This window comes from Gossypium hirsutum, chromosome D10 (assembly GCF_007990345.1).
Source record: "Gossypium hirsutum isolate 1008001.06 chromosome D10, Gossypium_hirsutum_v2.1, whole genome shotgun sequence".
Taxonomy (NCBI): Eukaryota; Viridiplantae; Streptophyta; class Magnoliopsida; order Malvales; family Malvaceae; genus Gossypium; species Gossypium hirsutum.
Window position 1 is genome coordinate 29,576,302 of NC_053446.1, and position 26,257 is coordinate 29,602,558.

Consider the following 26,257-nt stretch of genomic DNA (forward strand, 5'->3'; position numbering starts at 1 on the left):
GAAGAAGCTACCTGGAAAACTGAGGAATCGATGAAACTACAGTATCCAAATTTATTCTCAGGTAACAATTTCAAGGACGAAATTTCCTAAGGGGGAAAGTTGTAACAATCCGTTTTTCAGTGGTGGGGGAAGAGTAGTTTCGGGACCATAAATTTCTGTTGTGTCAGCTCATAAATACTATTTATAGATTATTTAAGGAGTCATAAGAGTCATATTAAAATTTGATTAAGAAATTTTAACGTTTAGATAACTAATTAAGGAGAAAGGACTAATTTGTAAAAGGTACAAAACTTGTTAACTATAACATTAAGATGATCAAATAGTTTAATTATTAAATGAGGGAGGACTTCTATGATAATTAGACCATAGTAAAAGTAAATAGATGGCTTTGGACTTTGAATTAATTAAAATGCATGATAATTTAAAGGATAAATTTGTAATTAGTTAAATAAAACTTAAGTAAAAATAAAATAAAAATACTATAATCTTCCTAAATGAAAAAACCACCGAAAATTGAAGAGTAAAAACACCATTGATAAAGCTTAAGGTCAAGCCATCAAGAGTTCTTGCATATCAAGACTTGGATCAAAAAGACAATAACCGAGGAAAAGGGAAACTAGCGAATTAGTCCCTGCATGTTGGTCAGAATTAAAAAGTAGGTAAGTCCATAGTATTGTCCATAGTATTTCAATAGGAAAATAAAATTCTATTTGTAATCTTATATTATTGTTCTTTAGCTAATATGTTTATAGATAATTATTCTCTAAATGCATATACGTGCCCCTGTTTGTACTTCGATACCCCTGAATACATATGTGTGCCCCTGTTTGTACTTCGGTACCCCTGAATGCACATACATGCCCTTGTTTGTACTTCGGTACCCTTGAATGCTCATTCGTGCCCCTGTTTGTACTTCGGTACCCCTGAATGCACATACGTGCCCCTGTTTATACTTCAATACCCCTGAGTAGGGGTGAGCATTCGATCAAATCGAATCGAAAATTTTTGAGTTAATCGAGTTTTCGAATCTCATTTTATCATCCTAAATTTATTTGAAGTTTTATCGAATCGAATCGAATCGGGTATATTTGTTCGAGTTAAATTTAAAAATAAAATAAAATTAGTGTTGTTTATTTTTATGTAATTATTCAAAAAATAATTTTCTTTAAAGTTTTTAAACATGATCATATAACAAAAAATTGAAGTAAATAAGTGAATAAATAAAAGCAACACAACATCAACCCAAATAAACAACATGATTCCAAATAAACAACAAAAATAATATAAAAAGATTATAATAAAAAAACATAAGTAAAAGTCCAAGTAAATAGCATGAGTCGAAATAAACAACAACATTATAATAAAAAAACATAAGCAAAAGTCCAAAATACAATAGAAACCTACACCAAAAAAACACAAAAAAGTCCAATTAACCAACAACAATAACAAACCAAACCAAACGAATAACAATAACACATCAATTCAAAAACCATTACAGAAATGTTTAAGTTTTTTCCTGTGCTTCAAACACCGTTGATAATCTTGAAACATCTAGTAAAAGTATTGAATGAGTTTGTTAAATAATAAAAAAATTTTGCAAAAATAAATTAAATAAACATTTAACTTTATAAACTAATGCTAAGTATGTTACCTTCTTGATCTTCGGGTATTTTGGATAAGTCTAGCAAATTTAAAAATAAAAGTGCTTGTTAAATCATGAGAATGCTTACTAATATAAAGAATACAAAATCTTATTTTGTAAATTAAAATTTATATATTACCATCTTCCATGGTTTGAAGTTCATCAAAATAATCTTCAAGATTGATGGCATCATTAGATTTTCGAAGCCAATCTTGTGTGCAAACCAAAGCTTCGACCATGAGAGGAGTTAGAGAACTTCTAAAACTATCGAGAACACGTCCACCCATGCTATATGCACTTTCCGAGGTAACTGTTGTGATAGGAATAGCAAGAATATCTCGAGCCATTTGTGCAAGAATAGGGAATCAAGGACTATTCATTTTCCACCACAATAGTAAATCAAATGAACTTGAATTGTTTACTTCTTCATCCTCACCCAAATATCTATCCAACTCAGATTTGCTTTCTAATCCAACTTGTTTCTTCTTCTTAAGGTATTTTTTTTTGGCCAAGCCCGTTTTCATTTCTGACTGATCTATTTCCATTGAACTCAAAGATTTGTCGAAGAACTAGATCTATCTTCAAACAATTCAATTCTCCCGGCATTAGAAGAATACTCATTGAACAAGCAATGCAAATCTTACATTTATAAAAAATGGTTGAATTGTTTTATTTTTATAATTATAAGTTTTTGAATATATAAAATAATAACTAAATTGGAAATTTTTTTAAGAGCATAATAATACAATACAAAAGCATGGTAGAATGAGCAAATCGCTTGTGATGTTCTGGTATTCATTGAAAATACGAGTGTAGCATCTTAAAGAGTATTGTGAGGCAGGGAAAAGATTGCATAAAATAGTGACATTATGTCATTTATATTTTTTAATAGTTTAATGTCATGTCATTATTTTTATATTGAAAAAATTAAATTCAAATGAAAATCTAAAAATTAAGGATAAAATTGCGAATGTGATATTAAACTATTGAAAAAAGATAATATTTATGTTTCGTACAATTCTTTCTCTTGTGAGAAGTCTCGGTATCTAAATTTTACTGGGACATTCATGCCTTTGCTCAGCAGCACAATGCTAAGCTTGTTCTCCAACCTTTCAGACTTTCTTTTCTTTTAGTTGTAATGGTTACTAACAAGGCTTAGAGTAACAGCAAAGCTCTGTTAAGCACTCTGTTAAGTGTAAAATATCATAATCAAAATATTATTGGAGAGGCATGAAAAGAGGCACAAAAGAGGGCAGAATAATTTTTTGACCGTATAAAAATTATGCAATGGAAAATTTATTTTTTACTCCCCTTAAAAATAATGATATTAGAAGTTAATATATGGTGAAATTGCATACTGGTTTCACTGAAAATGAAGAGATTTCTGTTTAGCCCCTTCAAAAATGATGAAATCATAAGTTAATAATGATAAAACTACAAATTGACCTCTCAAAAATTTATAATTCAATTTCGGCCTTCTCTAAAATAGTTTTTGACTTTGCCCCTGAAATTTTACTTCAATTTGTATTTGAGCTTCATTATGCTCTTGATGTAAACGAACATACTAATATGATTTCCACAATAACAGAGTTACTTAATGCAAAATGGAAATCGGCAAAGAAAAACATCACTCTAAAGTCTAAATTGATTTTTTCTTCTTAATTTTTATCCTAATGGTACTTTTGCCAAGTTACCAAATGAATTATTAGGATTTAATTGCTATTAAAGTAACCAAATAAATTAAATTAAATTCTAAAAAGAAAATGTAAATGAAAGCTTACAAAAAAGGAAGTTAAGGTAAGTTAAATCGATTTCAATGTCGCTTGTTTCTACAATAAAACAAAGAAAAAACAAAAAACAAAAAAGATGAGATTAAATGAAGAAACTAAGCTTGTGATCTCAGCCCTATAAAACATAAATAAATTCTCATCCAATAATAATTGAATAACACAATTTTTCTCTTAATTGTGCTCAGCTACCCTTAATCCTATAGCCTCGTATTGAAATACAAAACTCACCTCAAGTCAATTTTACAGCAAAGATATACATACATACATACATACATACATACATACATACATACATACATACATACATATATATAAGTTGCTTTCTAAAAATGAAAAAACAAGTTTCCAGATGTCAGGAACCATATGCTAAAAAAAAAAACACTTCACTTGTTGAATAAAACTCTTAATAATCAGTCTATCCCAAGCCAAGATGTTTCTCATCAAAGAAGAGATTATCATTTGTTCAATTCTCATCACTCCAAAATTCCAGATTTAATATCCTCCCCCCCCCCCCGGCAAAGATTCAGTGTCTTAAAATCAAAATCAAAAAACCACCATATTGGTCATATTAATATAACAAAGATCAATTAGTTCATCAATCCAAAAATAATGGAGTCAACTGTTTTATTTTCTGCTCTATTTTTAAAAAGGGTTGAGACATTCAACCCACAGTCCACACCTAACCTAAGAATCTTAACACACTGTAATTTCATTTCCAATAATTAAAAGAAAAGGGCTCAATTTTTCAACAATTCTCCGCGTGCTCCGTACGAAACCTAAAACAACTCCCCGAGTGAAACAACCGAGTCACCGAGTTTATAGCTTTAATATACGCGACGACCCATTTGGGGGTGAATCTTGAATCTTTCTTACATTTCTATATAAAAAAAACATGACTTGCTGTTCTTGTCATGTTTATCCTGGAAATGATAGAAAAAGAGAGGAAAACAGGAAAATAGAAGAATAAAGGAAAATAATGGAGTTGAGCTTGGATTTAAGTTTGGTTTATGTACCGAAAACTACATCTGAGTTTTTGAAAGAAGTTTCGAAGATCAAAAATGGGTTTCAAAGGTTATCCAAGATTACGGATTATCTTTAAAGATTGGAAGATGAGATGAAGAAAATTGATGCCTTTAAACGTGAACTTCCTCTTTGCATGCTTCTTCTCAAAGATGGTATTTTTCTAAATATATATATTGTTTTAATTCTGAGTTTCACTTTTTTGTGGGATTTAATTTGATTTGCTTTTTTGATTTGATTATAGGGATTGAGAGATTAAAGGAGGAAGAAATACAGTGTAAGGAAATGAATGATGGATCAGTGTAAGGAGGAAGAAATACAGTGTAAGGAAAGGAATAAAAGTTAACATACCATTGACATTCAAAGGTAGAAGATGTAGAAGCACCGCTCTAACCTCTGATTCTGGAATTGGGTGGAGCCGCGGAGGACCAGAGGTGGATCGGTGGAGGTGGATTGGTGGAGGTGAAGGTTGATTTTCGAATTGGGAAAAAAAGGGAGGAGGGCACGGGCTTAGGGATTTTGGAAGTGACTTTTGTTTTAAATGTAGTGCATTTTAAAAATAAAAAATATATGTAGTGTATTTTAAAAATAAAAAAATATAGTTTATATTTGGTTTATTCGAATTATTTGAGTTATTCGAATTCAAAAATTCAAGTCGAATCGAACTCGAAATTTAAAAAAAAATTCGAGTTGATTCGATTAACTCGATTAACTCGATTCAAATAATTCAAAATTTAAATTTTTTTCGATTTTTTCGAATCGAATTGAATTTTGCTCACCCCTACCCCTGAGTGCACATATGTGCCTCTGTTTATACTTTGGTAATACAAATAATATGTGAACTGTGTCTAATTGTATTTAGATTAAATGTTATATTATGTCCTTACTAAGCTATGTAAGCTTAGAGGTTTTTGTGGATTGTTTTGTAGATAACCATTGCTGACATTTTGGAAGGATCAATCAACCGGCTCACACTATCCATCTAAGTTGGTAGTTTTTGTATCTTTTGGGGTAGTGGCATGTATATATAGATAAATATGTGGTTTTGAAATGTTGAAAAGTGTAGTTTATGAATGAAATGTGTGTGTTTTTTTAGGGTATGTTTTGTATTGATGAAACAATTATACTTATATTTTACATAGATGAACACCTTGATGTTTAATTGTTGAATGAAGTGGTTTTAATCATGGTGCAATGGTTATTTTCTCAATATCTTAAAAAGGAGGTCTTTTGATAAATTTTTTTTACTAAATGTTTAGTATATATATGTGGTGCCTTTGAATGGCATATTGGTTGGATGAAATAGATTGATTGATTTGGTATATTTAGATGTGTTGGAGTAGTGCCTAGGTTTATTCAATGTGTGCATAATTTGGGTCAAATTTTGTGCACAAGGCCTGAGACACGGGTTGTCCGTGTGTCATTTGAGAGTTTCTTAGTATTTCAAGTCAGTGAATTACATGGCCTAGCACACGGCCTAGCACACAGACATGTAGGGCAACTCAGTGAGTTACATGGGTGATGACAGTGGCTAGGACACGGTCGTGTGTCCCTAGTTTGAATGTTACACGGCATAGGGTGTTTTCACATGGCCATGTGACCCCTGATTTCTAATTTTTTAACTTTTTCTTAAAATTTTTGTTTTGTTTCAAATTAATCTCGAATTACCTCAAAGCTATTTTTAGGGCCTCGAAGGTTTGATTTAGGGACGAAATGCTTATGATTTATATGTTTTGAATGTCATTTATTTAATGTTATATTGATAAATGTTTCCTTATTGTATGGTAATACTCTGTAACCCTAATCTAGTAACGGAGATGAGTTAGAGGTGTTACAATGGAGACAAGATAGGACACAACCTTTAATATGTTCAAGGCACGAGGCCTCCCATGTAATGCCCCAAACCCGATCCGATGAACCAGATTCGAATCTAGGGTGTTACTACTCAAGTACGTATGTAGCTCACTCAATTATACAAATTTAATTATAAATTTCTTTAATAAATACATAAGTGTGAATAATACAAGAACTCAATTGGTATACATAAAGAATTTATTTACAACTATGATTGAATTGATGTCTTGGTTTATTATAATTATTCGGTGTAAAAGACTTCTATAAAACAACTCAGACTCGAACACGCCAACAAACTTGTTTTGTATGCATAATAGCTCGATACGCTGCTCCTTTGGCGTAGCCCTAGCATCATCCCTTCTGGTGTAGACCCAAACAATCTACATGTAAAATAACACACAAGGGTAAGTTCATGAGAACTTAGTGAGATAAACACCAGGTACCCGAATTGTTTTTACACGTTGTATCTAGAAATTCAATTAACCATCTCATTGTTCTTTGTTCTTCAACTCGTCTCTGGTGAATACCTTCCTAGAATTTCATTCTTCATACCATATATGTCACAACTTATTCTAGAATCATGCATTACCCTCCAAATCTTCAATACATAACTCACTTTCTTCACTCCTCACTTTTGTGATTCCTTAACCATCCCCATTCCAGAGGCACATACTGACAAAATACTGTTATTCTTACATTCATATTCTAAGCCATCGTTTCTTCGAAATCCATGAATGATTTTCTACATAGGTAGAAGATATATTCTTTAATTATATTGTTTGATCCGTACTAGAGGACACTCATTTTTCCTCTAATAATTACAAATAGATAATCTTCTTCAATTTACCAAACATAGCCTTTACTCAGATTTGTTCTTCAAGTCTAACTCGCCCATGCTTTGGATTCACCACATGCTTTGCCGCATTCCAGATTCTCAGTTCTTATCTTAAGACTATGCAAGATTGGCCCCAATAACTCAGATGGAGCTCATCACAAGGAAAAATAATTACATTATCTTATCGAAAGTGTAACATGATATGCCACAAGGGCTTTTCATTCAGATTTCATTATAACTTCTCTTCCTTCAGAGTTTGTCGAGAATATCATTCTTTCTTTCAATGTCTGCCACAAAAGTGTTTTCTTCAAATGGTTGCCAAAATGGCCATTGTGTGCCACGAAGGCTTCCTTTCATCATTTTCCACATGGACTTTCCTTTCCTTAGATCGCCACAAAGGCTTCCATTTCATAGATTTCCAGAAAGGCATCCATTTTCTGGTGTGTTCACGATAGGGATTCACCTAAACTCACATTTCGTGAGGTTTTCCCCTCATCGTCCTAGGTCACACAGAAAAACCCGTTAGGTAATAACCTTCATTTAGTTCTTTCCATATGGTTTCGTAGCCCACCAGCTAAGGTCTTACACGATATGGTGCCATGGCCATGGGCTTTCCTTACAAAAATTGTGTTTAAAGTCCCGACGGACCCCTTTAGAATCCACCGTGGTGTACAAGCACAAACACTTGACAGATCTTTCATACATTAGCACCAAACGTAACATACATCTTATCTTACACATTCTAGACATGTTCTTACAATCATATCTTTTACTCCAGATTTCTTATCACATACTCTACACTTGTCAGATTCTTACAAACTATACATGCAAATCTTATCCAACATTCATATATCAACATACTCATCATATCATCCTTTTCTAATCTCAGTTCATGGTTCATATGATTCTTCACAAGAGTATTTAGAATAAACAGCATACAACTTACAGAAGTCGACCTACAGACTCACTTGACAACTTCGGATAGAAACTTGGACTCTAGATCTAGCACTCAATCAAGGAATGTAGAAACCACTGCCTTATAAAATAAAAGATCACACTTAAAACCCATACAAATAACCTTTACAATCATTTCAAACCTAGATAACCTGCATCCAAGGCCTTACTTCTCTATTCACTCCTACAAATCTACTTAGAGCCATAAAACTTACCTTGGCATGGAAATATTACTGATAAAATCTAGGGTTTTCGATCTAGCTTAAAGGGGTACTTTCGATTCCTCTAACCTTAGATTTCATTATTTTGGAAAAAGAAGAAAATGACTCCCTTTAATCAAACTTGAAGGCTTATTAAAATAGTCTAAGTCTTTATTGAAACTTGACAAATGTCACATCACTATTGAATTATCTTATCAAAGTCCATAACTTCCGAGAAACCTAATTGAGTATTTCCCCTTATCTTTAATTATCCTAGTTCACATTCAGTTAACTCCTAACCAACTTACCTTGTAACTTAACTTGCACAGTTCCACTAAAAAAGGGCGCACCATACCTTTGACATGGACTCAACCCTCAATATCGATTCACTATATCACATCTTTATTCCAACAAACCGTAGCAACATGGCGTGGAGCCCTCATAATCTTAAACACATAAATGTATCCGCCCACTCTATACACCAGAAATGGGCACTCGGGCGAATACCACTCCACCAATCATATTGCTAAAAGACTACGTCAGACCTTGTGCCCGCTAAAGTCAGAGCGTTACATCCCTTATCCCCTATATATAAGCCCAATCACAATGCTTGAGAGATCATTGAACACACACACTAAGAACACTTAGAAGCTTCTTCCCTAACCAAATAAACCTTCCAATCCATCACCATTCCCACTGAAGACAATGGCTCTCCGCCTCAATCCAAGGTGACCCATCTTCATCACTGTCATACATTCCCCTTTGTTGATTCTACTTGTCAACAAAACAACTAAAGTAGTTTTGCACCCTTCCTTATCTTTTTACATGATTAATATTTTAATAATTTCACTGTTATATTTCATATTCCATTCATATAGATCATGCATGTCAACGGTAAAATATTAGAGTAGTTTTACACACTTTCGTCTATTTTTGTACGATTAATATTTTAATTCAATTTTCATCTTTAAAAATAAATTAGTACAATTATTTTTAATTCATATATAATTTTGATACTCTAGAAACTTTATATATACAATATAGTTATATTTTACATATTTTTGAAAAGGGATGATATTTTTTTCCCTTGAACTTAACAATTAGATCCACTTGGATATTCGTACTTTCTTTTTTGTTTACTTTGGCACTTGAACTTGGCAATTAGATCAATTTTGGTCCCTAAACATGGGTTCTATTAAAATTTGATGAATTGACCAGTGTTACTGAAATATGACCGGATCAAATAGACTAAGAATTGATCGATATAACAGTTCAAACAAAGGGGCTGAATCGATTGACTCAGAAACTACTAGAAATTGGTTAAAATAAAAAATTGAGACAAAAATTGACAGTGAACATGTTGAACCGGTTTAATAATTTTATCTTTATTTTTTAATTTTTTACAATTATTTATTTATTTATTTTTGGTCTAGCGATTGAACTAGTCGAATTTTGAATTGAATATCAATAGTCTGACTTGTTCAACTACCGGGTCAGTTATTAAAACACTGAATGTGATCATGTGGCACAATCTTAGAGTGTCACATCATCAAACTTTTATATCTTTGAGTAAACTATACCACAGGTCACCCAACTATGGGCACATTTCCTTTTTGGACACCAACTATAAAGTTTTTTTTAAAAAAAATTGGTCCCTCAACTAATGAAGATTTTTCTTTGTCCATTTTCATCAAGTGTTGTTAAGTGTCTAACGAGAGGGTAATGTGGTAATCAAAAAAAGATATAATAACAAATATAACTCTCCACTTTTACATATTATATCGATTTAGTTATAGTTTTAAAAAAGTTAACCCTCAAAATTTACAAATAATCTCAATTTTATCCTAACTCTAAAAAATTCAAAAAATATATAATACATAAATATTTTCAAAAAATATAAAAAAAACCAAACAAAATTCATAACCCAGATCTGCAAAGGTTTCAAGTAGCTGCAGAGGTGACAGTTTAGTCATAGATCCAGTAGTAGATGGGAGATTTTTAAGAGGCCTACATAGTGTTTTTTTCATTTTGGGTTCAAGATCCTTGCTCTCTTTAGATTCGTCTTTGGTGGAGGCAACAATGGTAGTGGGGTGGAAGAAACGGAGGAAGAAGTAAATGTTTAATATTTTTATATATTTTAAAATATACGTGTATTTTATATATTTTTAATTTTTTAAATATTGTTCTTTTTTCAAAAACCTTTTCTTAAAATTTTTGTTCTTTAATTTATTATATTAAAAAACTATTTACGTATTTTTATATATTTCTGACTTTTTTAGAATTAGGATAAAATTGAAACCATTTGTAAATTTTGAGAATTAATTTTATTTAAAATTATGACTAAATTGATATAATAAGTAAAATTTGAGGAATGAATTTATTATTATACTAATTTTTTAACTACCATGTCACCCTTTGTCACACTTAACGACACGTAACAAAATGGACAAAAAATTCTCGATTAATTGGATAACCAATTTAAAGAATTCAGTAGGTTGACTAAAAAAGAAACTGACCATAATTAGGTGACTTGTGATATAATTTACCCTATATATTTCAAGTTTCAAATCCAAAATCTACTAATTACTAAATTTAAGCAGCAAAATGAATAAAAAAAATTTAAATATTAAAGTAAATTTAATTACTAAGTTCAGAGTCAAAATCATATTATCGTTTATATTTTTTATTTTTATTTTTATCATTTGTAATAGCTTTTACAAAACCATAACATTTGGCATAATTTTAATAGTATTTAGAAGTATTGATTTTTTTTACTTACCTTTTACATAATTTTGATGTGCATTCACTCGTTATATCGGAGATGTATTTTTCTTATTTCACAAATGTCCTTAAAAAATTAATAAGTATTTTTAATATCTATTTTTAAAATATTTTACTATACCTTTATAAGACATTATCAACCCTTAACTCTACTTATTTAGCCTAAAACCTTTAATGACAATGTATCAAATAATTTTTAAATTTTAATATCCCTTCATATAATTTTGGTAAACCTTATAAGATAACCTTTTGTATAACTTTGCAAACCTTAGATATTTTTCACATTGTTTTATTAAACGTTGATATAACTTTAGTACCATGCCTAAAAGTTCTAATAACATTTAATATATAATTTTATACCAAAATAAAAATCATCTAAATATATAAATAGACCAACAGGTAAATAATGAATTAAATATATGAAATTAAATGATAGTGGCATTTGTCATCCACGGGCAAAACATGAAATAACAAAAAGGCAATTAATAAATAAAATTCTATAAAAAAATTTAATAAATAGATAGGGTTAATTTGAATTATCGGAAGGGTACAAACAGCAAATACTAAAAACAGAAAAGAAAGAAATGCAAGGTATTATGGATATAAATGTAATCCACAATTTATAATAATGCCTTAAGCTGATGTCTCTGTGTGTATAGTGTGCCAAAGCCAACCATTTTGTCTATCATTTAACACAATATTGTCATTTCTCAAATTAAGTCACACTTTGACAGATTTTATTCTTGGATAATAAGTAAACTCTATCGCCTAAGTAAATGTACATATTAAAATGTCCCAAAACCTCTTCTATATCAGAGCAATCCCCAAGCCACAACAAAAATTACCTGTGTGTCTCTGATGTTTGAACAAATTCAGAATATATAGCACTCCCACAATGCAACACTGCAAAACCGCCATTGATGAGTTATGAAAAACTAACAATCCACCTTATTAATACCTTGTGAAAGAAATTAGCCCAAAGTAAATCAACTGAAAATATCGAACTAAAGGAAATGGAAGAGTTGCTAATGGAAGATCGGATCCACCTAAAAGCTGGCTGACACAGTTATTTCCATATTTTGACGGATTTGTCGTAACTGGCAGAGGCAACCATCCCTGTAACTTGAGACTGTGTCAGGGCTGATATAACACAGTCATGGGCCGGAATTGTCATACACTTGTTCTCAGCTGTGTTCCAAAGCTCCAGTGACTGCAAAAGATAGAAGCTTAGGAGATAGTCAGAGAACAATCAAGGTAAAAGATACCATACCCGAAATAATACAGACAGCTATCCATGAAATGGAAATAGAGCCATCAATCATCAACTGCAAGGAGTCGAAGAGTGGGTGAAACAAATGGCAAATGATAACTTAAGAATACGAAACGGCACCTGATAACCACCAACAACCAAGAGAGCAGGAAAGCTAGGATGAAAAACACAAGAATGAAACTTGTTCCCACTAGAATTGAGCTCATGAATGCACTCTCCAGAGGCCAGCGACCACACTCTAACAGAATCCTGACTGACAGATGCTAAAAAGTCTCCATTTGTGTCCCAACAAATAGAGTGAACCTCTGTATTGTGCCCCTGAGAGTAAATAAATCTCTCCAGATGAAACCATACTGTGCCGAAATTGGTTACACTATAAATGAGGTAATATACTCTTCCTTTAAAAAATTTACATATTTAATGATATTTCTACCTGCAATAACTGTGTTCTTCTGTCAGTCTCAACATCCACAATAGACACAACAGTCTCCGCTGCCGCAGCTAGAAATTGTCCTATTCTTGGTTGAAATCTGACATTACTGCAGCCTCCCTGCTTCAATCAGTGGAAGTAACTTAGATGAAAAACATCAGATCCAAAAGAACCTGCTGCACTATTAAAATATAACAAAGCTTAAGGATCTAGAAGGCTAGCCTTGGAGATACGAGTGCAAGAATACTGATTGATGTTCCAAAAGCGAATCTCACTGTTACCATCACAAGAGCAGAAAAGATCATTCTTCTTAGGGTGAAAATCAAGGGACATAACTTGTGCCGTATGCCCTGTATATTTCCACATGCAATAACTTGGCTGCAAAAATAACAGAAAACAAGCATCCCTGATATGAAAACCATAAAATTCACCAGCATTGAACAAATTAGAATTGGTGAGTCTTTTCTGTGACTATAACAACTTTGTGTTTTGTCTTCAATCAAACAATGTCAGAATTAATGGTGTAAGCATTAATTCAACATAGACAATAGCAGAATGTGTAGTTGTCTAAAATCTAAATGTAAAACCGGAAGGAAGACTACCACAAAAGAAACGGGCGAAAGGGGCCCATAAGAGAGAATTACGCACTAATGCAAAAACAAAGGAGCTAGAGGATATACTTGTGCAGCATCCCAAACTCGCACTGTTGTATCAAAAGAAGATGTTGCCAGCTGAGTGGAATTTGGTCTGAAGCGAATATCAGTTATAATATGAGTGTGTTCCTCAGGTGTGCATTCAGTTTCCAGAGTTTCCATGTTCCAAAGAACAGCCTACTGACAGGAAATTGACAAGCATGAACATCATTATTCCACACTTCCATTTAAGTTTTTTTTTTTCTTTTTTTGTTTCCAGTTAATCATAAATATTCCCATAAATATTCTGCAAGGATCCAAGAAGTTTAGCATCACATGGCTACATCATTTATGGAAATAAAACAATCAATGACAAAATAATTGATAATCCTAACTTATGCTGCATGCTACATATGAAACTTCGTTCCTTATATGCTACAATGCTTTATACCTTCTTGTCATGCCCAGCACTGGCCAATAGCTTTCCATCAGAAGAGAAATGACAACAGGTGACTTTGCCATTGCTTTTACGTATTGAACCAACTTCATTGAAGCCAAAACCTGAAATGTATAAAACAAGTCATTACTGTGGTCAATTTGAAGAATAAAGAGTGCTGAAAGCATGAACTCATATGTTACCCTTTGAAGTCTCAGTAGCATGTTCAGAAGGATTTCGTTTTAGGGTGCCAAACAAATTCCCCCCATCTCCATCATCATGTGAGAGAAAAGACTCCACATTGTCGTCCAAGGAGCCAACATCTCCAAAATGTTCCATGTCATCCTGCAATTGCAAATTACATCATAAGCAGGCTTTTGAAATGACTTGTTCAAGGCTAGGTTTGAAATCTGTACTTACATAACAAAGGATTAGGAAACAAAACCCTAATGAAAACATGCTAAGAACAAAGTTTCATGTAGATATGTTCAATCTTGCCACATTCTTCAAAGAGAGTGTATCAAGATCTCTCAATAGCCTCAAAAGTCAAAACCATTAAGAAATCAAAATATTCACTTAGGAACAATATATAGCCATTCGTTAAGCCATAACCAGAGTCCAACCGAAAGGATAGAGAAACCCTGATATTTTCTATACTACAGCATGAGCAGCTCCAGAAAGAACTCTGGCATGAATAACATAAAAATGCTGTACTACAATAACAATATTCATCCTTAGTCATGTAAATAAAAACAAAAAATTAAGAGAACTAAAAAGAAGAAAGTTATGCAAGATTCTGAACAAGTTCCGTATTGCTAAAGGATGATGTGTCTCCAATGTCACAGCTATGGCATCAATATTTTAGCCAAGAAACATAAGGAATACTTAAACATTGAAAGCAAAATAACCATATCGGTCTCAAGATATTCACAAAACTTAATGGTGACCAACATTACATGCCAAATTTTTCAGTTGTAGGGCCCTAAATGCCATGAAAGGGCATCATAGATCCAAGTTTCGGATATTGGAACCAGAAATGTATTCCAGCTTATATTATCCAAACCACAAACTGTTAAGAAGTTTTTTATCACTTATTTGTTATTTTTGGAAAAGTGGGTAATGAGCAATTTGTTTGGTGGTTATTTAACTTCGACAAAAAGAACTAGATGAAAACGGTCATGCCTGGTACATTGACAAGAACGCCCATAATCATGGTCATAAGATGGGAACTATCAAATTTAGAACTTCATGACTATTCAAGGCCAAATGACAATTTGCCAACATGCTACGACAACACCGAATACTCCATACCAATTTCGCATTCAAAAGATTTCAGCAAGCTACAAGAATGTTGGAATGCTTTGTGGTTAGTACTATTGCAGGTTCAAAACATCTACTACAAACCCTTAGGTTGGAAATAAATTAGGATTACATACCAGCTGGTTGGTTGATGATGCAATACCACCCGTTCCATCAGATCCATACATCATCAAATTTTTGGCCATGCTACTACCGTGCTTCATATTGCTAACTGCAGCTACTGCATCACCAGGTGTATGGGTTGATGGGGTTGATGGCTGAGAGTTAGAAGGACCCACAGTGTTTCCAGTACCGGTGCTATTAGCGGCACCAGAAGATGAAGCCCCTTTTCTTTTCCGGTTATTCTAACACACCATACAAGTAATAGTTGTCAATTTAAGCAACAAGAAAAAATAGAGGATAGTGTTGAGAAATGTTCCCATTACAAATTCATGAAATTCATATGACCACCAGCTTGCAGCCTACTGTAAGTCTTTAACGAGAAACATTGTGATAACCAAGAAACAAGACAGAAGCAATCTCAACCTGTTGCACATGTTGTGACTGCAATGGGTCTTGTTGAGAGGAAGATTGTCTTATTGGTGGCATGTTCATCTGCTGAAAGGCCACAAAGAAGTTCAGATGAAATTAAGCAAAAAGTTGACCACTTTTAATCAAATTTATAATAATTAGAACTTGTTAAGAACTACTGAACTAGTACAACCACCATTACCAAATAATAATGTTAGCCGTAAATTTAACGAGAAAAGTAAAAGATATGCACTTAATAACAAAGGGATATAGAGACAATCAATGGTTGCAAATTATCTTGATTATATAAAGCAGATGGTATGACAACTGTCACAAGTATATATAGAGACAATTTAGTTATTTATTTCTCTTAAACAAGAATTTGAAAGACAAATGAAAACTATAAAGGTATATTTGACAATAGGGAATAATACAACAGTTAAAACTAATTCTGGAAGGGAAACCTTACTTTTGATGAAGTTGATTGCATTGGAGAACCTATAGATCCATCATTGACAATTGGCTGGCCTTCTTTTGCATTTAAGGTGCCTCGAGATAGTCCTGAAAATCTTTTAGGATCCATATCTCCATACATAGGGGAACTACCCATATTTCCTTGTGTCTGGACCTGCGCTAAGACCTGTTGTTGTTGCTGCTGTGGCAAAAGCTGAAACTGGTTTGCATTCTGTATGAATGGCTTTTGCACTTGAGCACCTAAATTTGGCCGAATTTGATCAATGCCCTGTAAAATAGGACAGAGTCAATTAAGGACAATAACCCAAATATGGAAAATAAAAATTAAGGACACAAGTCTAGTTTAAAGCTTACGGTTAATCGCCAACCCTTCAACGGAAGGCTACCAACTCCAGGGTTCAAACCTTAAAGAAGAAAAGTAAGCATGGAAATATAAGAATATATACAAGAATGCCTCGATTTAATAAACTACAGAACCAAAAGTTATTATATATGGTGCCTTCATTTCAAAAGAGAAATAAACCAGACAAAATAGAAACAGCAACTTCATGCAGTATTTTTTTAGAGTAGCTAGATTTAGCAAACGACAGTGCCAAACTAGAGAATCACCCAATTATCTTAAGTTACAGCGCACTAAGCATATCTTGCAGTAGCCCACAAGCAAACACCTAACCTACTAGCTTTCCTTTTGAAACTTTTGGGATCATATTGGCCAAATTTAGAAGCACGTGAGTTGAATAAGGTAGGAAAGATAAGATGGACTGTGATGAAACCAAATATAAAAATTTTTGTAGAGGCTGAATGGAAATGACATAATGTTATAGTAAATCAATAAATCCATGACAAGGTAATTAGAAGTTAGGTTATGGAAATGAAACTCATTAGTATGCAGCAAGGTGAATGGTGCAAAGTGAATATAACACCAGTAGTTACAAAGAGTACCTGTATTTCCTATTCCAGGTTTTGACTGCATGATTCCCTGTCCATAAATTGAGGAGGGATCCATGGGCATGGCTCTCTGTGGACCGCCCAAATTCACATCACCCTTAATGTCCTGCAAGGATATATATATATATATATATTAGTTCAAGAAAACAGAAAGAGATTGATTGCAAAATGTTGCAGCAAATACAGAAAGAACTTTTTCCAAGTAGCAAAAAAAAGTTAGTAGAATCAATGCCTGAATTTGTTGCAATGCTGCAGTTACACTTCCTTGATTTCCTTGAACCAACTGACTGCATCAGAGACAATTTTGATTTGTCATTAACCAGAAAAATGTTAATCGCAATAGACAAAATACCTTACCTAAAATGTACAAGTATATTTACCCAGGATGATTTGTAGCTGATTTTAAGAGGGCCATCCTAGCATCAAGAAGTGGCTGGGATGTCTCTGAATTTATTGCATTTGGGTGTTTCATGCGCTCTTCATACATTTTTGCTGCCAATGCACTTGCATTTGACTGCCCTAGCATTCCTTCAGAGCCAGTTGCATTTACAGGACCACCTAAAGAAGGATGATTAGGATCCCTGCGTTGCATCTGAGCTTGACGCATCAGTTGCAACTGCTGCATCTGCAACTGCTGTTGCTCCTTTGCCTTGATTTGTTGTGCCTGTAAGTAAATCCATAATGGTTCAAATCATTTGGTATAAATTGAAGAAATGACAAGGTACTTACAATAATACTTGCTAAAGTTGTAAGAAGTCACCTCTATGTATGCTGCAGCAGCCTCTGAATGCTTGTCATTTGTTCTCGATATAAATATGTCCCAAAAGACAGACCACCACTCAAAAAGAAACCCACCGGGAGCATCAATCGCTGGGTAAACAAGCAAGTCCTCAATAAATCACTTGTAAAACCAGATTCCCTCAACCAACAATATGCTACACAATTACAACATAACCAAGCAAAGTATAACCTTTAATTCCAAAGAAAAATTACCCCCTCCATTACGACCATTAATTTGGCATTTCTTACATTAATGTTAAGAATCTAAATGGCATACCCATTTAAAATGCCCAAGAAAAGTACGACAAGGTACTTTTAGGTAAAGTCAAAAGTCAATGTAACTTAGGTAAAAACAGATTCATATAAGAACTCCATTTCTGCATAAAATCTTCAGTCACACAATGTCATGAATTAACTAACAGAAATTGTACATAGTCAAAACCAATTCTTACCTACTGGATCCGGGGCGACTTTCCCTTCTGTCATGAAGGACTTTGCAGTGACATGCAGTTTTTTCTTTACCAAATAATCATATATATAAACATCAAGCCTGCCAACCAAAATTTAAATAGAAGTAAAGGAATCAAATTAAACTAAAAATAATATTCATTTTCTGAAATATCATATAGATACATCTTATCTGCTTCCCAATTACTCTGCGCCATCGTTTCAGCTCAAAAACAAATTAATTAACTGTTCAAAACAAAGCAAAGCAAAATTGATGTAGGGTTAAATTAAAAATTCGATTTACCAAAAAAGTTTACAAATTTAGTACAAGATATTATAATTGTAAAACATGAAACTACGTTGATCAAAACTAACCTTAAAGGGAGCAATTCAACGGATCAAGTCAATAGATCAAAGCCTGCATTACCACTCTTGACCTAGTGAAGAAGCGATCTAATATTGGTTTCTGCATTCAATAAGAAACAATTTAAAAAAAATCATAAATTTCCATAAAGCATCTTAATAAAAGATGAGATTAAATTAAAGAAGAAGGAAAAAGGTAAGACCTTATGAATTCAGAAAAGGAAGCTATAAATGGAATTAGGGTTTTCCTTTTAATAAGTTGATTTGATATCTATGATAGTTAACATAAGTGAAAATGGCCAAAAGGGAGAGTTTGAATAAGATCCAAACCAGAGATTCGGGTACTCGGGATCTGACTCAACAAACCTCAGGTTTGGAGTCCTTGAAGTTCAGAATAGTTGGTTCGGACTTTCTCAGTTCTCACACACCACGTCAGCAAAAGGACCCACCACATGCTTTTATATATACTTCTAAGTTTTTTCTTTTCTTTTTCTTTTTTTGATATAAATAGGTAATTTAATATGAAAAAGAATTCCTAATCTCACAACACTTCCCTAATTTCTTAGACTGCATTTCGATAAAAATTTTAAATTTTGGAATATTTTTAAAATGTTTATATTTCTGATTATTATGAATGAATAAATTTAAAATAAAAATTAGATTAATGAATTTTAATAAATTAAAACTAATTATAAAAAGTTAATGATATAAAAAATAAATAAGATAAACCTTAAAAAATTAACCAATATAAAACATGCACGAATTTGATTCGATTTATAAATATATATAAATATTTTTAGGGTAAATTACATCAATTATTCTCAAATTTTATTTAAAATTATATTTCGATCACCCAACTTTCAAATACTACATAATAGTTACTAATGTTATCAATTTGTTATATTTTTATCACTCGATTGCTAATTTTCGTTAAAAAAAGTAATATTGTACATTAATTCAAAAAGTTAACAGTTAATTTGGTTTCTCAGTTATAATTAAAAAATATTTTTAATATTTTTAAAGTTTTCTTAACAATAATTGTAAACAAATTCTTTAAAAAAAATATTAGACTAAAAATTATTATAAAAAAATTAAAAATCATAATTTTAAAAAAATAAAAAAAAATATTTTTAAATATGTATAAATCTAAAAAATTCTTAAAACTAAAACTAAAAAAAAGGTAAACTAATATTTCTTCTAAATTTTTATTTTATAAAAATCTTAAAATTTTCAAACTAAAACTCATTTGTTTTTACCTTTGATGAATACTTTCAATCACATCAACAACTTCATGTTGTTTTATCCAAAATTTTGTTTGCAAATTTTATTTTGTTTTTTTCTTTCTCAAATCCCTAAAGCCCCTAGCAAAATATATCTAAATGCAAGTTTCATATTTTGTTACAGCCCGATTTTTAGTGGTGACGGAACAGTGGTTTCGGGGCCACAAATTTCCGTCATGTCAACTTGTAAATATTATTTTTAAAATATTTATAGAGTCAATATAGTCATATTAAAATTTGGTTTAAAAATATTATCGTCTAGATAGTTAATTAAAGAAAAAGAACTAAATTGAAAAAGGTGCAAAACTTGTTAATTTTAGCATTTAGGTGATTAAATGGTTAATTATTATTTGAGAAAGGATTTAAGGGATAATTAAGCCTTAATTTAAGTAAAAGAATTTAAGGGATAATTAAGCCTTAATTTAAGTAGTGGGACGGCTAATTAAAGGAAAATGATAAAATAAAAGGTTTTAATGGTAATTTTGTAATTTATTCAAAATTAAAGAAACAAATTGAAACAAAAGGTTTATTTTTCTCATTTTTCTCTTCTTGATGACCTAGGAAGCTTTTTTTTTCCATCTTTTATCTTTGCATGGTAAGGAAATTGAATCGTTTTCTTGTAATTTTTATGTTTTTGAGATCGTTGCAACTAGGTCTAGCTAGCCCGTACCTTCGTTTTTGATTCTGTTAAAAATTTTGGAAGTTTCCATTGTTGAATATTGGATGTTTTTGATGAATATCATGTATTTGGAGCTTTTATTGTGTTGTGTGATGATTTTGTAAAGTGATTTTTGTTAAATTTTAATTTTAGGATTAAATTATGAAAATGTCAAAATTTTAGGGTTTAATAGAGAATTTGATATTTATTAGGGGCTTTTTGAGAGCCTAGTATATTTGGATAAAATATTTAATTTATAAAAATGGTTAATTTGATGAATTTCGGGTTAAGGGACTAAATTGCAAAAATGGTAAAAGTTTGGGGTAATTGTGTAATTTTGAAAAGTAAAAGGGTATTAATTGTAAAATATTTTGGAATTGAAATATATGTTAATAAATGAAGAATTTTACATTTTAGATCAAAATCTCTTAAATACTCATGGAAAAGGAAAAATAGCAGAATAGTCCTTGAACCTCTGCAGCGACTACAATTCAGTCCAAGTAAGTTCGTACGGTTAAAATTTAACATTTGTATAAATTGATGATTGTTATTATATATATGTTCTATTGTTAGAATTGAATTATTGTTGGAATTATATTATCGAATTTAATACTCAGTTTGGATTGAACGCGGGATTTGAGTACATTCGTGTTTGGTGTATGACGGGGATTTGGAGTGGAGATGGTATTGGAGGGAGATATTGACATATTACCCATATAAGCCAGAGTTTAGCATTTGTTCCGAACTCTCACGTTTTACTTTCTATTTGGTGTGATTTGGGTGGATTAGCTCTCACGAGCTTCTATTCAGCTCTTACGAGATTCTATTAAGCTCTTATGAGCTTTTGTTGGCATGTTCGGGTGGACCAGCTCTTATGAGCTTCTGTTGACGATGTACTCTTACCCATAAGTCATTCTTCAAATGGAAATTTTCGGTAAGCTAATCTGTTAATGAATTTGAAAGATATGTTATTTATTTCATATTAATTTGAACATGGATGAATTGATCGATTGAAGTTGTGAATGATAGGGAGTTCTCTTGGATGATTATTATTGTTTGCATTATTATAGTTAGTTCGGTAAGATTTATCGTATAACTCGTCGAACTTACTAAGCTTCATTAAGCTTACTTGTGTTGTTTAATGTCATTGTAGATTCTCGGAAGGTTGGACGATCAGATCGGCACTCAAGTCACACTATCTAGCTTATCTTGATAGTTTTTGAAACATTTAATTCAGATTATATGGCATGTATAGGCTTTTGTGTGATTTTGGTTAATGTTTGGCTTAAGTAAATGTTATGAATGATATTTTGTGCAAATAATCAACTTACATATTATATGAGAATGAGGTATAAGTGATATGCTAGTATGTATGGTATATATATAATTGAAATGTTGTAATTGTGGTACCTTTGATAGGTATTTTGATTATGTATTGCTTGAGTGAATTGATAAATTGAATCAATGTTTATTGTGTTGTAAAATTGTATATACTTGTGGTACCAATGAGGCGACATTGGTTAGGTACATATTCGGTTTGTTTTGATGTGTTTTTGGCTCGATTAATATCATTTTGAATTGGTATTTTAGTTGGTATTTGAGTTTCGTAAGGTCCAAGCAAACTTGAAATGGTAAACTTATGTTTTAAGGTTCATTTTGGGGCCACACGGTCGTGTCCCAGCCCATATCTCCACCCGTGTAACTCAGTGAGTTGGGTCACACGGCCGTGTTGCAGGCCATGTAACACATTGACTTGGTACACATGGTCGTGTTTTAGGCCGTGTGAAATTTACACCAAAATAATATGAGACACACGACCGTGTAGCCAGGCCGTGTGTGTCACACGGCCGTGTGACAGCCTGTGTCCCAGGCTATGTGCTCCAAATTTTAACCCTAAAATCAAGCCATTTTAGGACTAAAACATACCTATTCAACCACTCCATTTATGCACACATTCAATAGACCTAAGCATCATTCCAACACATCTAGACATACTAATTTAACTAACCTATTTCATCTAACCAATATGTCATTGAAAGGCACCACATATATACCAAACATTTAGTCTCAAAACCAATCAAAAGATCTTCTTTATATGTCATTATGCAATAATGCATTACAATATGACTATAACCACTTCAATCAACAACTACACATTAAGGTGTCCATCTATGCAATATATATGTATACTTGTTTCATCAATACAAAACATACTCTAAGAAAAACACAAATCTCACTTAAGAACTACATATATCAACATTTATAAACCACATATTTATCTATATATACATGCCACTACCCAAATAGATACAAAAACTACAAACTTAGATGGATAGTGTGAGCTAGTTGGTTGATCCTTCCAAAATGTCAGCAACGGTTATCTATAAAATAACCCACAAAAACCCGTAAGCTTACATAGCTTAATAATGACATAATATAACATTTAATCTAAATATAATTAGACACGATTCACATATTATTTGATCACTAAAAGTTTCAAGAACATAGATGATGAAATGTTGAGATGATATAATGTTTTTAGAGGTACCATAGTATAATCAAGAGCATGTATATGCATTTACGGGCACCGAAGTACAAACAGGGGCACGTATGTGCATTCAGGGGTACCGAAGTACAATCAGGGGCACATTTATACATTTAGGGGTACCGAAGTACAATCAGGGGCACGTATGTGCATTCAGGGGTACCGAAGTACAAATAGGGGCACGTTTGTGCATTCAGAGGTGCTGAAGTACAAACAAGGGCAGCTATGTGCATTCACACAATAATTATATATAAATATATTAACTAAAGAACAAAAATATAAAGTTACAATTAAAATTTCATTTACGTATTGAAATAATATGAACTTACCTCTAAAGCACTTCCGATTTAAGCGCAGGGACTACTCCGTAATTTTTCTTTTTCCTCGGCTATTATCTTTTTCAATCAAATCTTGATCTATACGGAAATTAAATACCATATATTAATTTCACATTCAATTCAATACATATGAACCTTAACTTTTAATTAATTACTCATTCTCCTTAAAATTTTACATTTTTCACAATTTAGTCCCTAACTTAAAATCTCAATTTTTAGCAAAATTTGCCATTCAATCATGCTAGCTTAATATCTATCCCTTTGATTCTAGCCCCAATATATTCTAAATTCAACACATTTACCCATGAATTTTAGCATTTACCTAATTCAACCCTTTAATCAAAACTAACAAAAATCATATTACAAAACAATCCAAAATCACAAGCAAGACTACAAACTCTTCATTATCACCAAGAATAATCAATATTCACACATGGCATCATTCAAAATTTTTAACAGTTTCAAAAATGAAGGTTCGGGTTAGCTGGACCTAGTTGCAACGATTCAAAAACATAAAAATTACAAGAAACGGACTAACATGCTAGGTAAGCAATGGCCGAACCATTCAAGCTCCAAAAATGGAGAATCCCCTTCTAATTTTTCGATGGAACTCCTCCAATATGATGATACATAATTTTGTTTTATTTTCATTAGTTTTGTTTTTATTATTTTACCATTTTACCTTTTATTATAACTTAAAATTTTTCACTAATAATAGGCCATAACCGTCCACTCAATTTTCTTGGGGAATAATTACATTATAAATCCCTTTTCATCTAAAAGTTAGACTATCAAGTCAGTAAAATTCAATAATCACTCAATTTTACATCTTTCATAATTAAGTCTTTTTTATTTAATTAACTAACTAAATGTTAAAATTTCTTCATCAAAACTTAATACGACCTTAATGTAACTCCATAAACATTGACTAAATCATAAAACACGACTTTACAAATTAGAATTTGTGGTCCCGAAACCACTGTTCTGTTACCACGAAAAAACATGATATTATAACTTTTCCCCCCTAAAGGAATTTTTGTCCCTGAAAATTTTACCAGAGAAAAGATTTGGATATTGAAACTTCATATTTTCTTCTATTTCCCACGTCGTCTCTTTAAGCCCATGACGCTGCCACAATACTTTAACTAACGGTACAGACTTATTTCTCAGCTCTTTTGTTTCCCGAGCTAAGATTCTTATAGGTTATTCATTGTAAGTTAAATATGTCTGTACATCAATTTCTTCTGTAGATCAAATATGTGACAGATTAGATCGATATTGTCGAAACATGGAAACATGAAAACCATTGTGAATCCTATCAAGTTATGGTGGTAAAGCCAAACAGTATGCTACCGATCCTATTCTTTCAAGAACTTCATATGGCCCGATGAATCTAGGATTGAGCTTCCCTTTTCTGCCAAATCGTAACATTTTCTTCCAGGGCGAGACTTTCAAAAATACTTTTTCGCCAACAGAAAACTCGATATTTCTCATTTTTATATCAACATAAGACTTCTGATGGTCAGATGCAAATTTCAAGTTAACTAGAATAATTCTAACTGTTTCTTCGGTTTTGTCGAAGTAAATCAACCCTAGTTAACTTCTCCTCATTCAATTCAGACCAATACAATGGACTTCTACATTTACATCCGTACAAAGCCTCGTAGGGAGCCATCTTTATGCTTGCCTGATAACCATTATTATACGCGAATTCAACTAATGGCAAATACTTTTCCCAGCTACCCTTGAATTCAATGATACAACACCGCAGCATATCTTCTAAAACCTGAATGAGTCACTCCGACTGACCATCTGTTTATGGATGGAAAGCGGTACTAAAATTTAACTTTGAGCCTAAAGCTTCGTGCAACTTACCCCAAAATCTAGAAGTAAATCTAGGTTCACGATTTGATATAATCAACAAGGGTATGCTGTGTAATTTCACTATTTCTGAAACATATAATTCTGCTAATTTCTCAAGTGAATAATCAGTCCAAATGGGTAGAAAATGAGTTGATTTTGTCAATCTATCAACAACGACCCAAATAGAATCTTTTCTTTTCACAGTTAAAGGTAATTCCGAAACAAAATCCATGGTGACTTGTTCCCACTTCCACTCAGGAATCATCACTGGTTGCAACAAACCTGATGGTACTTGATGTTCGGCTTTCACCTGCTAGCAAACTAAGAATCGCGACACAAATTCTATTATTTCTCGCTTCATACCAGGCCACCAATAACTTTGTTTCATGTCATTATACATTTTCATACTCCCAGGATGAATTGAATAAATGCTATTGTGAGCTTCATTCAACAACTCTCATTTTAATCCAAAATCATTCGGTACATACAATCGATTTTGGAAATACAAAAAATCGTCAGTGTCGATACTAAGATCAATCTTTTGACCAATTTTCACTACTTCAAGTCTCGACAACAAATTTGAATCATCTTTTTGAAGTTCCTAAATTTTCGTTAAAAATATTAGCTTTACTAAAAACTCAGCCAAAATAGAACCATTACGTTTCAATGTCAAATTTATATTCATAGCCCTCAAAGTAAATAATGAATTTCAACTTAAAGCATCTGCAACAATATTAGCTTTCTCAAGATGATAGTCAATTACCAAATTATAATCTTTTAATAATTCGAGCCACTTACGCTAATGCAAATTTAATTCTTTCTGAGTCATTAAGTATTTTAAAATTTTATGATCAATAAAAATATGAAATTTCTCCCAATACTAATAA

At 32.2% G+C, this 26,257-nt stretch overlaps 1 protein-coding gene across 3 annotated transcripts; it reads right to left on the reverse strand.

The window, feature by feature from the left end:
• Positions 1–11,673: 11,673 nt before the first annotated feature.
• LOC107914835 (transcriptional corepressor LEUNIG_HOMOLOG) lies at positions 11,674–19,050 on the reverse strand. Of its 3 annotated transcripts, none has more exons than XM_016843880.2 (20): positions 18,890–19,050; positions 18,699–18,789; positions 18,510–18,569; positions 18,329–18,426; positions 17,857–17,966; positions 17,477–17,760; positions 17,329–17,383; positions 17,091–17,202; positions 16,503–16,552; positions 16,144–16,416; positions 15,690–15,758; positions 15,281–15,508; positions 14,048–14,189; positions 13,860–13,969; positions 13,457–13,606; positions 12,999–13,154; positions 12,780–12,896; positions 12,467–12,664; positions 12,123–12,286; positions 11,674–11,979 (listed from the first exon to the last, which is right to left on the reverse strand). In XM_016843880.2, exons 3-19 carry the CDS (start codon positions 18,539–18,541, stop codon positions 12,143–12,145), a joined length of 2,328 nt encoding a protein of 775 aa, XP_016699369.2. In that variant the 5' UTR covers positions 18,542–18,569; positions 18,699–18,789; positions 18,890–19,050; the 3' UTR covers positions 11,674–11,979; positions 12,123–12,142. The 3 variants fall into 3 exon arrangements, 2 of the variants coding, with proteins under 2 accessions (XP_016699369.2, XP_016699368.2); XM_016843879.2 differs by having other exon boundaries at positions 15,690–15,761; XR_001689033.2 differs by lacking the exons at positions 11,674–11,979; positions 12,123–12,286 and having other exon boundaries at positions 12,590–12,664; positions 13,425–13,606; positions 15,690–15,761.
• Between the last annotated feature and the right edge of the window lie 7,207 nt (positions 19,051–26,257).

Bases quoted from the DNA above. Each gene is read 5' to 3' on its own strand.
- LOC107914835 (XM_016843879.2), bottom strand. From the start codon at position 18,541: ATGGCGCAGAGTAATTGGGAAGCAGATAAGAT. The intron at 18,427-18,509 runs GTATCTATATGA...TTTGGTTGGCAG, and splicing joins AATTGGGAAGCAGATAAGAT to GCTTGATGTTTATATATATG. The intron at 12,897-12,998 runs GCTAGCCTTCTA...TGATTGAAGCAG, and splicing joins CTTGCACTCGTATCTCCAAG to GGAGGCTGCAGTAATGTCAG.